This window comes from Diabrotica virgifera, chromosome 7 (genome assembly GCF_917563875.1).
Source record: "Diabrotica virgifera virgifera chromosome 7, PGI_DIABVI_V3a".
Lineage (NCBI taxonomy): Eukaryota > Metazoa > Arthropoda > Insecta > Coleoptera > Chrysomelidae > Diabrotica > Diabrotica virgifera.
The window spans coordinates 106,395,070-106,408,708 of record NC_065449.1 but is presented as its reverse complement, the minus strand read 5'-3'; the positions used below and the strand labels follow the sequence as shown (position 1 = coordinate 106,408,708).

The window sequence follows — 13,639 nt, the reverse complement described above, 5'->3', positions numbered from 1 at the left end:
CAGGGTCGATTTTGACCACTTCTTTTTGGACCCATAACTATATAACCACCTTGTATATTTTTTTGATATTTGGTACACATATGTCACATTTAGAACCCAAACCACCCAACTGCTAATTAGAAGAAAAATCCAAGTTCGGATTAAACAAAAATATAAATCCATTGTGACCTTGAAACAACATCTTGTATATTGAAATTTTCAAAATCCGTTTGCACATTTTTGGAAAGAACTTTAATGGAGCTTCCATTTCTTGCGCAGACAATTTAATGACTTTAATTTTGAAATTAAGTATGTCGAAGTTTTAAGAACTCGGAACTTTCAAAACAAAAATTTCGATATAATTTCAAAATTAATGTCATTAATTATCTGCGCAAAAAATTGAAACGAGCAAATAAACTTAGTTTTTTGTGCTCTTTTCAAATGTGTAGACGAACTTTGAAAATTTTAATATAGAGGGTGTTGTTTCAAGGTCACAATTTTATTTTAAATTTTTTTTTGTTAATCTGGACTTGAATTTCCCTTGTGATTACTAAATGGGTCGTTGCAATGTAGTAAATAAATATTGATTATTTTTAAAATGACTATTTGTTCATTAACTTTAATAATTTATTATTAAAAGTTAATAATACCTAAATGCGCCTCAAACACATCGGCACACTATCAAATAATTTGAAAAACACGTGAAATTTGACAAATAATTTGATCACAGGGCCATTTACTTAGCCTTCGGGCCGCATAAAAAAGGCTAGAGGGCCGCATGTGGCCCGCGGGCCGCAGGTTGAGTATCACTGTTTTAGACTATGCAGAGCATTTTATGAAGAATAACTTTTTATCACAAAATATATAATTAAGAAATGTCCCGTATGGTTCCTAGTTACGCAGACATACTGTATAAGAGCTCAAAATTTTAAAATTTTCAAATTTTAATGCCATATTCGGATTCAGCATAATCAAAAACTAAACAAAAATATATTTTATCAAAGTAAAATGATGAATTCTACGATATTTTTAAAATAAAAACAATTATTATTGTTTTAACAATTAATAAACAATTAGCGGCTAAATCTGTAAGTAGAACTTTTTACCTTAACATGTATATTATAAACTAACAAAAAAAGTTTTAGAAAAATATAACCTTGTTTGATTTTTTCCGAAACAATGCAAGTTTCCATTCTCTATTGACATTTAGGAAGTACCGAAAAATAAATAAATTTATTCACTAACAACAATGTTAAACACTGCAGTATAGACAAGGCGAAAACGGCGGGTTCGTTAGAAAAAATATTCCCATGAGATTTTTTGCATAATCACATTCGTGAGACATCCCAGAATAAGGTTCAAGAAGTCGCCCACGTAAAAATGGGTCCGATTTTTTTTTAACAATTTTTTTTTAATCACAAATTGCAAAAACCAATATTTTTGGCCCGTAAAAATTTACGCGCTTAGGACAAACTAGTTTGGCCTAGGCCAAACTAGTTTGTCCTGAAATCGGGTTTGACCGGAAATATATACATTACAACAGGTCTCATAACTGTTGTGTATATTTTTACTTTTGAATTAATTGATACTAATTTTCTTATTTAGGCTGTAGAAGCGTTTGTTTCCAAATGAAATTCTCGCTGTTACCTGATCATTGTTTTTATTTCCTTCTGTAACTATTGATTCTAAATATTCGAAATGGTCTACTTCTTAAAATTTTTTGGCCTCTCTAAGATATATGAGTGCCTTTCGTTTGACATTTTTCCTGAGTTTTTTTCATGTTCTTTGTCTTTGAGACATTAACTTCTAGACCCATAGTACCTATGTACTGCTTCTTTCAAATAGGTATAAATCTTTTCTAGGTCTTTAATGTTCAGCTGATTATGTCTATATCATTTGCGTAAGCAACGACTTGGGTGATCTTTGTAAATATTGTATTTTCTCTATCTATAGTTTTCCTGATTCCTACTTATTTCAACACAAGGTTAAAAAGTATTGTTGAAAGCCCATTGCCTTGTTTTAGATCTTCGTTAATGTTAAATTCATCGGACAGTTGATTTTGCATTATTACTTTTGCTTTGGTATGGTTTTACTAATCTGATTAGTTTTTTTTTCCACATTCAACTCTTGCATTGCGCTATATAATTTCTTTCTTATTATTGAGTTTTACGCTTGTTTTCAATTTACAAATAGATGATATAGTTCGGCATTCTGTTCGTAGAATTTTTCCATGGTTTACCTTACTGTAACTAAGTATTACTGTCATTTTTATTCTTATATTCTGGTCTGGTGTAGGTACTATGAAAACTTCTTAACTATCGCGACGCACTAACAAACATTCTTCGCTCGATTTGGACTTTTGATTTTTCAGAATTGATTTTTATTGTATTGATTATTATGACTGACTCTTCAGAAACCGAAAATTATCTTAAAAAATTATTAAGATTTCTTGTTATGTGTCTCAATAAATAAGAAATGTGATCCAAAACTAACCAATGATTAACACAAAGTCCCAAATACAGGTGATCCAAAAAAGATAAAATCCAAACCCCGAAAACGACAAGTTCATTTTGAAGAATGTATTGTATTGTGTATTTAGTAAATAATTATTAATATTTTATATTTTTATTTTTTTTAGCATTCAAATAAATGGTGGTACATACTGTTCTTGTTGGTAAGACTGAGTTTCACACCGTTTTACTTGTTCTGTAATGCACAACCAAGAACACACTTACCCGTTATCTTCGATCATGATTGGGAGTTTATTTTAGGCCATATAATATTTAATGTGTCCATGGGATTTCTGCTGCATGTTGGCTTTATGAGTGTCAGATCGTAAGTATAACATGCGTGCTATATTTTTATACTAAAGCTATTTGCACACACATATATTTTGGCCGACTAGTATAAAATCGACAAATATTTTACTGGCAGCAGGTGCTTGTAGACTCACCGGGTTTTTACCTGTCAAACAACCAGTTGGTTTGTTGTCGTGACACGAGGTTAGTTTTTAATAATAATGAATCCTAAGCAATGTGCGATTGACAGTACGACAATGCTGTCACATGTCACTAGCTGTGGTCCTGACCATTCTCTTAAAAATGGCACATACAGTTGAGTCCATGATTATTTACCCGTTTGTCATCATTTAAAGCATACGAAATAATACTCTGGGCTAATAAGCAAAATACGAGGAAAAGTTATTTACCAGCAATTTTATTGCTGGAATCGAATCTAATGATTGTATATATTAATAATATAGGTTTGCAAAGTCCGCAGATAGTGTGCTACTTTTCTTATAAACAAAATGGCACCCGAAAATCGTGTTTTTTTTTTTCGATATTTGCTCTATAACTGCAAATATTTTAACTTTGCACCAAAAACACCCAAATAAATTCTTCCCGAAATAAAATCTCATTCCCGATTTACTTCGGCGAAAGTTTTCCCCGGAAAATGCGGGTTTTTCCAACAAAATCTTTAATTTTCAACTAAAATTTTAGAATAGTAATTGTTTATCAATAATTAAATAACTTGGTAGCATAAAAGCTCTTTTCCTATAGATTATAATTACAGAAGTCAATGGAAATTGAATGAACAGTTTAGAAACAATTGAATTGTTAATTAAAAATGTACGGTCGCAATAATAACCACAATAATTATCATACATAAGAATAACTATAATTCGTGTATAAAAAGACACTGTACCTATGTAATGTACTTTGCAGAATTTAAATTTGACTACTTAAGCGGCCTCAGAAATATTTTAAAATCACAAACAATCTTTTGGCTTATAAACAAATATAATATCTCTGGAAGTATTACATTAAATTAAATCATGAAAAAGGTATTGGAAAAAAGCTGCAGGACGCTTCTTTTAAAAGAAAAAACGATTAATTGTGATGAGTGGTTCCTGAGATACAACCGCTTAAAGGTGACCGGTATTTACGACAAAGGTATAAGTACTTCGTCTAATTTACTTACCGTTGCACGTCATCCGCGTCATAGGCCTGTGACGTCACATGATACCAACAAGAAATATTTAAGCGGTACCATTTTGCCTAGTACATTGGAATTACAGCCATTAGACATATTTTATTATATACGTGTAGAAATAATATTTGAAGATTTATATTAATGTTATCCTAAAGACATACACAATACTACATATGTTTCATTTAATTTGTATAAATGGATTATAAAGCGTGTTTATGAAGCACATTTGCTCGGAACACATTGTAACTGTAATCGAACTAAGGTGACATTTTAGAATAAATTGGTAACATTTATTTGACAGTTGCAATGATGACACTTCATATTTGTTTATATTCTTTACTATAAGTATTTGTTTTATTCTATTTACTGTTTTTATTATTTACTTTAACTTAAGGTTGTACCTTAATTCTTGTTCTCTCTTTTTAAAGTTTATTTATTTACATTGAATATTAATTTGTTTTGTTGTATAATCCACGTTTACAATAATTATGTGATCTATTTGATTTAAAATGGATTCAGGTTTTTTTTATACTTTGGCAACTATGTCAACTTAGATCTCTGGTGTAGATAATGACGTGAAACGGTAAGTAAATTAGACGGACTGTATAAACAATAGGATCATAATTTTCAAACCGCCACCTTTTTATTTTTATCCTCGTTCTTCACACCAATTTTCATATCTTTAAAATAATCATAACATATATTATTATAATAAAAACTATCGATATTACGAGTGAAAATTGCCTAAAATAGCAAAATTCCAATCAAAAATCAGGTTGGAGAAAATGTAATCTCAAAGTTCAAAATCGGTATACGTTAAAAAAATGCATTTTCTCGGCTTCCCATGGAGCAATTTTCTTCATTCTTTTTTTGTTCCGAAGTAACTCGAGTAAAGCCATCTAACTAATGCATTACTAAATGTCAAGCTTGCTTTTGTTTTGTAATAATAGATTAATTTATTTATAAGAAATGAAAACTACATATTTTCTCCAGTTTCAGACTTTTTTTAGATAAACTTACTACAAGTGTACCTTTTAACGTTAAAAACACAAATTAGTGCAGCCGATATGTGAAACAATTGTGCATTTAATGATAGAAGCATATAATTTGGACCATATATACTACACACATAAAGGTTCAAATTTAGATACGAGGCCATCTCAGATTTTGCCTTTTACAAAAATGGCAGGCATTTAAAATGGCGCTATATATTGTTATATTTCTATTTGATATGAAAATTAAAATTTGATAATTATAGACAAAATTCAATTTAATATAAAATATTTTCAATTTTCTCAACCACGGGCATATAAATTTAGAACAACCTGTATACAACAAATTGTTATATTTAATTTTAAGAAGTGATTAAATAAGACTCAAGTGAAATCGTTAATAGGTCATTATCGTTTGTTCGCGGAAGGATCGGTCATTAGCCGATGCTAAATACGACTAAGTGGAAATAGAGAATAGGTCATTAAAATTTGTATATAGTAGAAAGTAATTTTAGAATGGGAATTAACTATTTTCTTTGAAATCCATTAAGCATATTTAGAAAGTTTAAAAATTGGTTTTGAGGAATACTGCGAATGAGAGTTGGTGGTGGAATTTTGATTTGTGAATCTGGAAGGGATATTTAGAAAGTAGGGGAATGAATGACAAATAGAGATCAGAATGTTTTGAGCTGTCGAGAAGTGAAGTCGAGTGGTAGACGGTAGTGTACGGAGAGTGAGAAAGCCTGTGTAGTTCCGTGAGTGTGGAGTATCTATCGTAGAACGAGAGGTAGGCCAGGTTGAGAGTAAAAGAACCTCCTTGAGCCAAGAGTTCCCGGTAGCTGATTGCAGTTTCGAAAAAGGTAGAACACAGCATCACGACAGAAGCAGGAAACGAGAGCTATACGAGCTAGTTTCAGAGGAGAACATTACTGGAAGCCAGGACGAGGTTTGGATTGCAGCCAAGGATAGCAGGAAACGGGTCTTGTGTGAAGACATTCTCAGTGCACCAGAAAAAGGTCAGTCTCATTTGTTTGGACATGAATGTATGGGTTTTTCGTAGTAAATACCACATTTAAAATTGAAGAAACATAATCAATAATATCAGAAAAGCTTCATCAAACTTAAATAGAATTGTTGCTAATAAATCATAATAGTTAAATGTTAATAAAAACTTTCAATTGGAAATCAAAAGAAAATAAGATTCCCATGTGTAAATGTTATGTTTAAGAAAAATAAGATATAGCAAATATTAAGCAGTGATTGCCATTTAAATAAAATAAACAATATTTTGATTACAATTGTAACCCATATGTGTTATTATTTTACTCTTTTCTTTCCTATCCCGATTAGGAACCATTAAGAAATACTTAGAAGCCACGTATGTAAGTAATTAATTTTATAAAAAGCCCTGAGATTGAAAACATATTGATATGTGATCTGGTAAATTAATTAGATTATTATTAATGCATTGATTAAATTAAATGACATATAAAAATATTATCTCATATCAATAATCAAGATCACAACAACTGTCGTCCAACGTGGAGGGCATTGTAAAGTATTTCTAGTGGCAAATTTGAAGGATAGAAAGAGTAAAGCCGGTATTTGAAAATTTATATGCCTGTGGTAAAAAGTGAGATACTTACATTTGATAACATAAAATTTTAGATCTCTTTAGGTACAAATTTTACATAACTGATTTAATATTTTATTTTTACGATATTTACATTTGATATATTTATTGACAATTTATAATATTTGGGTGAGAAAAAGTCGTCTTGGTAACATACTAGTAAAATTTCATATTTGGCGGGGACAGTACTTCTTGAAAACAAATGTCTGTGACAAGAAGCCAAAGCAAAGACAACAAAAAACAAAAAGAATATTCAAATCAAGAAAATAATTCAGACCAAGAAGATATTTTAAACACAACAATCATGGAAACAGGAAAAAAAGAATTGTCAGAATTAGAAAAGATATTACAACTTATGCAACTACAGTCAAAAAAAATGGATGAAGCAAAACGAACAATGGATGACAATCAAAGAGAAACAAAACAAGCAATGGATGAAGCAAAAAGGACAATGGAGAAAAATCAGGAGGAAACAAAACTAGCAATGGATGAAGCATCAAAGAAAATGGATAAAGTGGATCAAAAAATGGATGAAACACAACAAAAAATGGATGAAACACAACAAAAATTGGATCAAAAAATGGATGAAACACAACAAAAAATGAAACAAGCAATAGAAGAGAACAACAAGAAAATGGAGGAACGCATAGGAAAGTATGAAATGAAAATTAAAGATCACATGCAAGAACAAGAAATGAGAATGAAGGACCACATGAAAGAACAAGAAATGAAAATTCAAAATAAAATGAAGGAGTTAACGAATTGCCAGAAAAAAGAAATGGAAAGTTTGGAAAACAAGTTGGAAAATGCTATTCAAGCAATCAGAGAAGAAATGGAAAGAAAGATTGCGGAAATCAATATTCAACAAAATGTAGGAGAAAGAAGAGAAATGGTTATACATAGCACAGATGACATGAAGATAAGGTTTGGCGGGGATGTAAGAATATTACACCCAGTGCCGTTCATAAATAGCCTGAAAAAGAAAATACAGCACATCGGAAATTTCGAAACAGCAAAAGAAACTATCAGAAACCATCTAAAATATGAAGCAAGCCTATGGTTCGATTGCAAAGAAGAAGAATTTGACAGTTGGCAACAATTTGAACAAAAATTTTTGAATTATTTCTGGGGAAAAGTCCAACAATTGGAAATTAACAAGGAATTGCAAAATGGGAAATACAATGATAGGATGGGTATATCAGAAAGGACATATGCATTACAAATTTACTATAACGCAAAACATTTACAATATAATTACTCATCGGAACAATTAGTCGAACTGATTGCAAGACATTTCGAAGAAACGCTGGAAGACCATATCACATTGCAAAACTACAAAGACATAGATAGTTTATGCCAATTCCTACAAATAAGAGAATCACGTATAAGAGAAAGAAAATCAAGAAGGTCGCGAGAAGATTACAGGCCCCGAGAAACACAAGATTACAGAGATAGAAATCAAAATAGGAGGGACTATACAAGACGAGATTTCAATCCCAGAAGGGAAAACGAAAATAGAGACAACGGAAGAGGAAATTATGAACAAAGAAATAGGCAATGGAATGAGGACAGAAATCGAGAATACCAGAATAGAAACACCACACGCTCAAATCAAGAAAACAGAAATAATGGTAGGCAAAATGAACAGGGATATCGAGAAAACCGAAACAGATCCGACAGACCAAGAGAAAATAGAAGAGAAGTAAATAATACCCAGACAGATGAATATGACGGAGAGAGACATTATGACGAAAATATAAACAACGATGAGCAACCGGCGTTTTTTCACGACGGCGCTCACTAAAAACCAAAAATCAAACAGGAATCTTTTGTAACCCCAAGGAGTTTATTAAATTGGCAGGAAACAACGAAAAGAAAAATGGAGTTAATTTAAAATTTGTGGATGGATTTATCAACGAGAAACCAATTAAAATTATGATAGACACTGGATCTGAAATAACATTGGTCAACAGAAAACTAATAGAAGAAGTTAACTTAACAAATTTAATTTACAAAATACCTAGGGTAAATTTAGTGGGCGCAAACAAACGGACATTGGCAACTATAAATGAAGGCATACGAGTAATAGTACGACTGGGTAAGAAGATGTATGCACTACAATGTGTAATAATGCCAAACATGTCACATGACATGATAGTAGGAGTTGACGAATTGGCAGAAAAACATGTAGTGATAGATTTTAAAAATAATACGATGAATCTAACAGAAGAAAAAGAAAATGAACAGGACAAGGAACAGGAGAAACAAAATACGGACGAATCAGGTAAAGAACAAACAGTGGAAATGAATTTGGCAACGAAGCAAGGACAAAGAAGAAAAGGGAGAAAAAGTCAGAAAAAGACAAAAGAAAATGAAACCTGTGGCTCCTCAAAAGAAGAGTTGAGCCCAGAAGAAGAAAAATTGAGAGTATCAAAAGCAAAAGAAAACTGGGATTCCTCAAAAGAAGAGATGAGCTCAGGAGAAGAAGAAATAAAGCTAACAAATGAAAGCGAAAAAGATATGATCGAAACAGTGGCATTTGAAGAGGAGGCATATGAAAACGAGGATGCAGAATGCACGGTAAAAGTATGTGAAAAATCTGAGGAAAAAGACAGAAGATTGATATGGGAAAAAGGGAAAGACAACATAATAGCCGACACTCTAACACAGGATGAGGACACTGAAAATAAGGAAACAATTACTCTACAGGTGGGACTAATTAGAGTAATACAAGAAGAAGGGGTATAAGACGTAGATTAAAGTAAGGAAATATACAGGGAGTTGGTTTTGCCTCGAGAAAATTTATTTAAAAATGCAGATAAATTTTATCGAATACAAGGCGGGGATTTGTTATATTTCTATTTGATATGAAAATTAAAATTTGATAATTATAGACAAAATTCAATTTAATATAAAATATTTTCAATTTTCTCAACCACGGGCATATAAATTTAGAACAACCTGTATACAACAAATTGTTATATTTAATTTTAAGAAGTGATTAAATAAGACTCAAGTGAAATCGTTAATAGGTCATTATCGTTTGTTCGCGGAAGGATCGGTCATTAGCCGATGCTAAATACGACTAAGTGGAAATAGAGAATAGGTCATTAAAATTTGTATATAGTAGAAAGTAATTTTAGAATGGGAATTAACTATTTTCTTTGAAATCCATTAAGCATATTTAGAAAGTTTAAAAATTGGTTTTGAGGAATACTGCGAATGAGAGTTGGTGGTGGAATTTTGATTTGTGAATCTGGAAGGGATATTTAGAAAGTAGGGGAATGAATGACAAATAGAGATCAGAATGTTTTGAGCTGTCGAGAAGTGAAGTCGAGTGGTAGACGGTAGTGTACGGAGAGTGAGAAAGCCTGTGTAGTTCCGTGAGTGTGGAGTATCTATCGTAGAACGAGAGGTAGGCCAGGTTGAGAGTAAAAGAACCTCCTTGAGCCAAGAGTTCCCGGTAGCTGATTGCAGTTTCGAAAAAGGTAGAACACAGCATCACGACAGAAGCAGGAAACGAGAGCTATACGAGCTAGTTTCAGAGGAGAACATTACTGGAAGCCAGGACGAGGTTTGGATTGCAGCCAAGGATAGCAGGAAACGGGTCTTGTGTGAAGACATTCTCAGTGCACCAGAAAAAGGTCAGTCTCATTTGTTTGGACATGAATGTATGGGTTTTTCGTAGTAAATACCACATTTAAAATTGAAGAAACATAATCAATAATATCAGAAAAGCTTCATCAAACTTAAATAGAATTGTTGCTAATAAATCATAATAGTTAAATGTTAATAAAAACTTTCAATTGGAAATCAAAAGAAAATAAGATTCCCATGTGTAAATGTTATGTTTAAGAAAAATAAGATATAGCAAATATTAAGCAGTGATTGCCATTTAAATAAAATAAACAATATTTTGATTACAATTGTAACCCATATGTGTTATTATTTTACTCTTTTCTTTCCTATCCCGATTAGGAACCATTAAGAAATACTTAGAAGCCACGTATGTAAGTAATTAATTTTATAAAAAGCCCTGAGATTGAAAACATATTGATATGTGATCTGGTAAATTAATTAGATTATTATTAATGCATTGATTAAATTAAATGACATATAAAAATATTATCTCATATCAATAATCAAGATCACAACAATATATGTGACTAATATCACGATAACTTTTAAACGAGACGTCCGTTTTCAATCAAATTTGGTATATAGGTTATTTTTTTGATGGGTAAGGTCAAGGTCTTGAACCGGAAGATTCGGTTTACCAAAAGTTGTGTTTTTCCTATTGTTTATGTAAAAATATGTTGTATTTTATTTCAATTCTTTCACCCTGTATGTATTAATTTTTCAAAAAGATAATACCGATATTGAAAATAGCGTGAAAACATTTTTTAGTAAATATTTTTAACTTTTTAGTTCTGTTAATTACCATTTAATAAATGCATAACGTATCTACACATGTACCTATGTACGGCAGACTCGTGAAAATATTATAAGAATTATTATTGCATTTAATAGTGCATTTAATGGTAGAAGCATAATTTGGACCACATATACTACACATATAAAGGCCACCTTTATACACATATACACATAATTTATAAAAGGCCATCTCAGATTTTGCCTTTTACAAAAATGGTGTGCATTCAAAATGGCGACTATACATATGTGACTAATAGCACGATAACTTTTGAACGAAAAGTCCGATTTCAGCCAAATTTGGCATCAAGCTTCTTTTTTTGATGAATAAGATCGAGTTCTTGAACCGGAAAAATCGGTTTACCAGAAGTTTTGTTTTTATTGTTTTCATATGTAAAATAATGTTGTTTTTTTTTTCAATTCTTTCACCCTGTACATATTAACTTTTCAAAAAGCTAATACCGCCGTTGAAAATAGAGTAAAAATATCTTTTAGAAAATATTTTGAACTTTTTAATTATGTTAATTACCATTTATGCCGGGAATACCCGCCATTTTTTTAAAGATAAAATCTGAGACAGCCTCATATCTAAATTTGAATCTTCGTATGTTTAGTGTGTATGGTCCAAATTATATGCTTTTACCATTAAATGCACTATAATTCTTATATTATTTGCACGAATCTGCCGCACATAGGTTCATAGATACATGTGAAGATAAGTTATCCATTTATTAGTTGGTAATTAACATAAGTAAAGAGTTCAAAATATTTCCTAAAAAATATTTTTACGGTCTTTTCAAAGCCGGTATTATAATTTTGAAAAATAATATATACAGGGTGAAAGAATTGAAAAAATAAAAAACATTTTTATATAGAAAATCAGGAAAAACACAACTTCTGGTAAACCGATTCTTCCGGTTCAAGACCTCAATCTTTTACGTCAAAAAAGAACCTATATACCCAATTTGGTTTAAATCGGACTTTTCGTTCAAAAGTTATCGTGCTATTAGTCACATATGTATAGTCGCCATTTTGAAGGTCCGCCATTTTTTTAAAAGTCAAAATCTGAGGTGGCGTCATATCTAAGTTTGAACCTTTGTATGTGTAGTATATGTGGTCCAAATTATATGCTTCTACCATGAAATACACAATAATTCTTATAATATTTGAACGAATCTGCCGCACATAGGCACATAAGTTATGCATTTATTAAATGGTAATTAACATAACTAAAAAGTTCGAAATATTTCCTAAAAAATATTTTTACGCTATTTTTAATGCCGGTATTACCTTTTTTAAAAATCAATATATACAGGGTGAAAGAATTGAAAAAAAAAACATTATTTTTACATAAAAAATCAGGAAAAACACAAATTCTGGTAAACTGATTCTTCCGTTTTACGACCTCAATCTTTTACTTAAAAAAAGAACCTATATACCCAATTTGGTTGAAATCGGACTTTTCGTTCAAAAGTTATCGTGCTGTTAGTCACATAATGTATTGTCGCCATTTTGAATGCCCGCCATTTTTGTAAAAAGTAAAATCTGAGATAGCTTCCTATCAAATTTTGAACCTTTAAATGTGTAGTATGTGTGGTCCCAATTATATGCTTCTATCATTAAATGCACAATTCCTATAATATTTGCACCAATCTCAGGAGCGTCATTTGAAATGTTAATAGGGGGGGGGCAAGCATTATATATACAATACATTTATATGCAAACATAATACAAAATTGATCTATTTTTTGTAAATTTCAGTAATTTTCAGGGTCAGGGGGGGGGGCAAATGCCCCCCCTGCCCCCTATCAAATGACGCCCCTGACCAATCTGCGCACTAAATTCACAAGTAATGTAATGCTGGTACAATATGTACAATGTTTGGGCCAATAAATAATTAGTTAATAATATTAAAGTATTAGGTAATACCTAGGCTAATAAATAATTTCTATGTTATTTTAGGTTTTCAGAAGACAAGCCGGAAGTTGGCTTAAAAATAGTTACTTTAACATTATCTTTAGTAATCGCAGCATCAACTTTTAATGGATTCCTTACAGTCATGCTGCTTTAAAGATGAATCTGAAATATTGGTATTCATACTAATATGAATTATAAACGGTACACTTCAAACGTCACAAATCGAGTACATCATTATTTAATTAAAAATATTGTGTCTATATTTTTGTAAATAAAATTGTTTTTTTTAATAAATATCTATGTTTTTTTATATTTATTTCTTTCACATTCGTATTATCTGTTCAGATAAGTTAAAAAGTTACTATTAAAAGGAAGTAACTACTAAAACTTCTTCATTAGTATACTTCATCACTATGGTATCCCAAACAATAAACAACAGCTACATAGCCTCATTCTTTGAAGTTGAAAAGGCCTTTGATTGAGCCTGGCATGACGGATTTGTACAGAAGCTGATTAAAATAAAGTTATTCTTGTAATTTAAAAAAAATTTAAAGGTTATGAGATTAACCGGAACTGTTAGAGTAAAAATATGTGATCACCACTTAACACCCTTTACTCCATAAGCTGGAGTCCCACTATGTTCAGTATTAGCACCATTGTTGTACACAGGCCCGGCCCCAGGGGTGGGCGAACT

At 31.2% G+C, this 13,639-nt stretch overlaps 1 protein-coding gene across 2 annotated transcripts in view; it reads left to right on the top strand.

Annotated features, from left to right (window-relative positions):
* LOC114333784 (equilibrative nucleoside transporter 3-like) overlaps positions 1 to 13,257 on the top strand; it is a 74,836-nt gene extending 61,579 nt beyond the window's left edge. The window contains exons 7-8 of one of the 2 annotated variants that reach the window (XM_028283789.2): positions 2,618 to 2,814; positions 12,991 to 13,257. In XM_028283789.2, the coding sequence (XP_028139590.1) occupies positions 2,618 to 2,814; positions 12,991 to 13,099 (306 nt within the window). In that variant the 3' untranslated portion in view covers positions 13,100 to 13,257. Of the gene's footprint in view, positions 1 to 2,617; positions 2,815 to 12,990 lie in introns of those variants that run through there. The other variant, XR_007699330.1, reaches the window with a different exon arrangement.
* Positions 13,258 to 13,639: the final 382 nt, after the last annotated feature.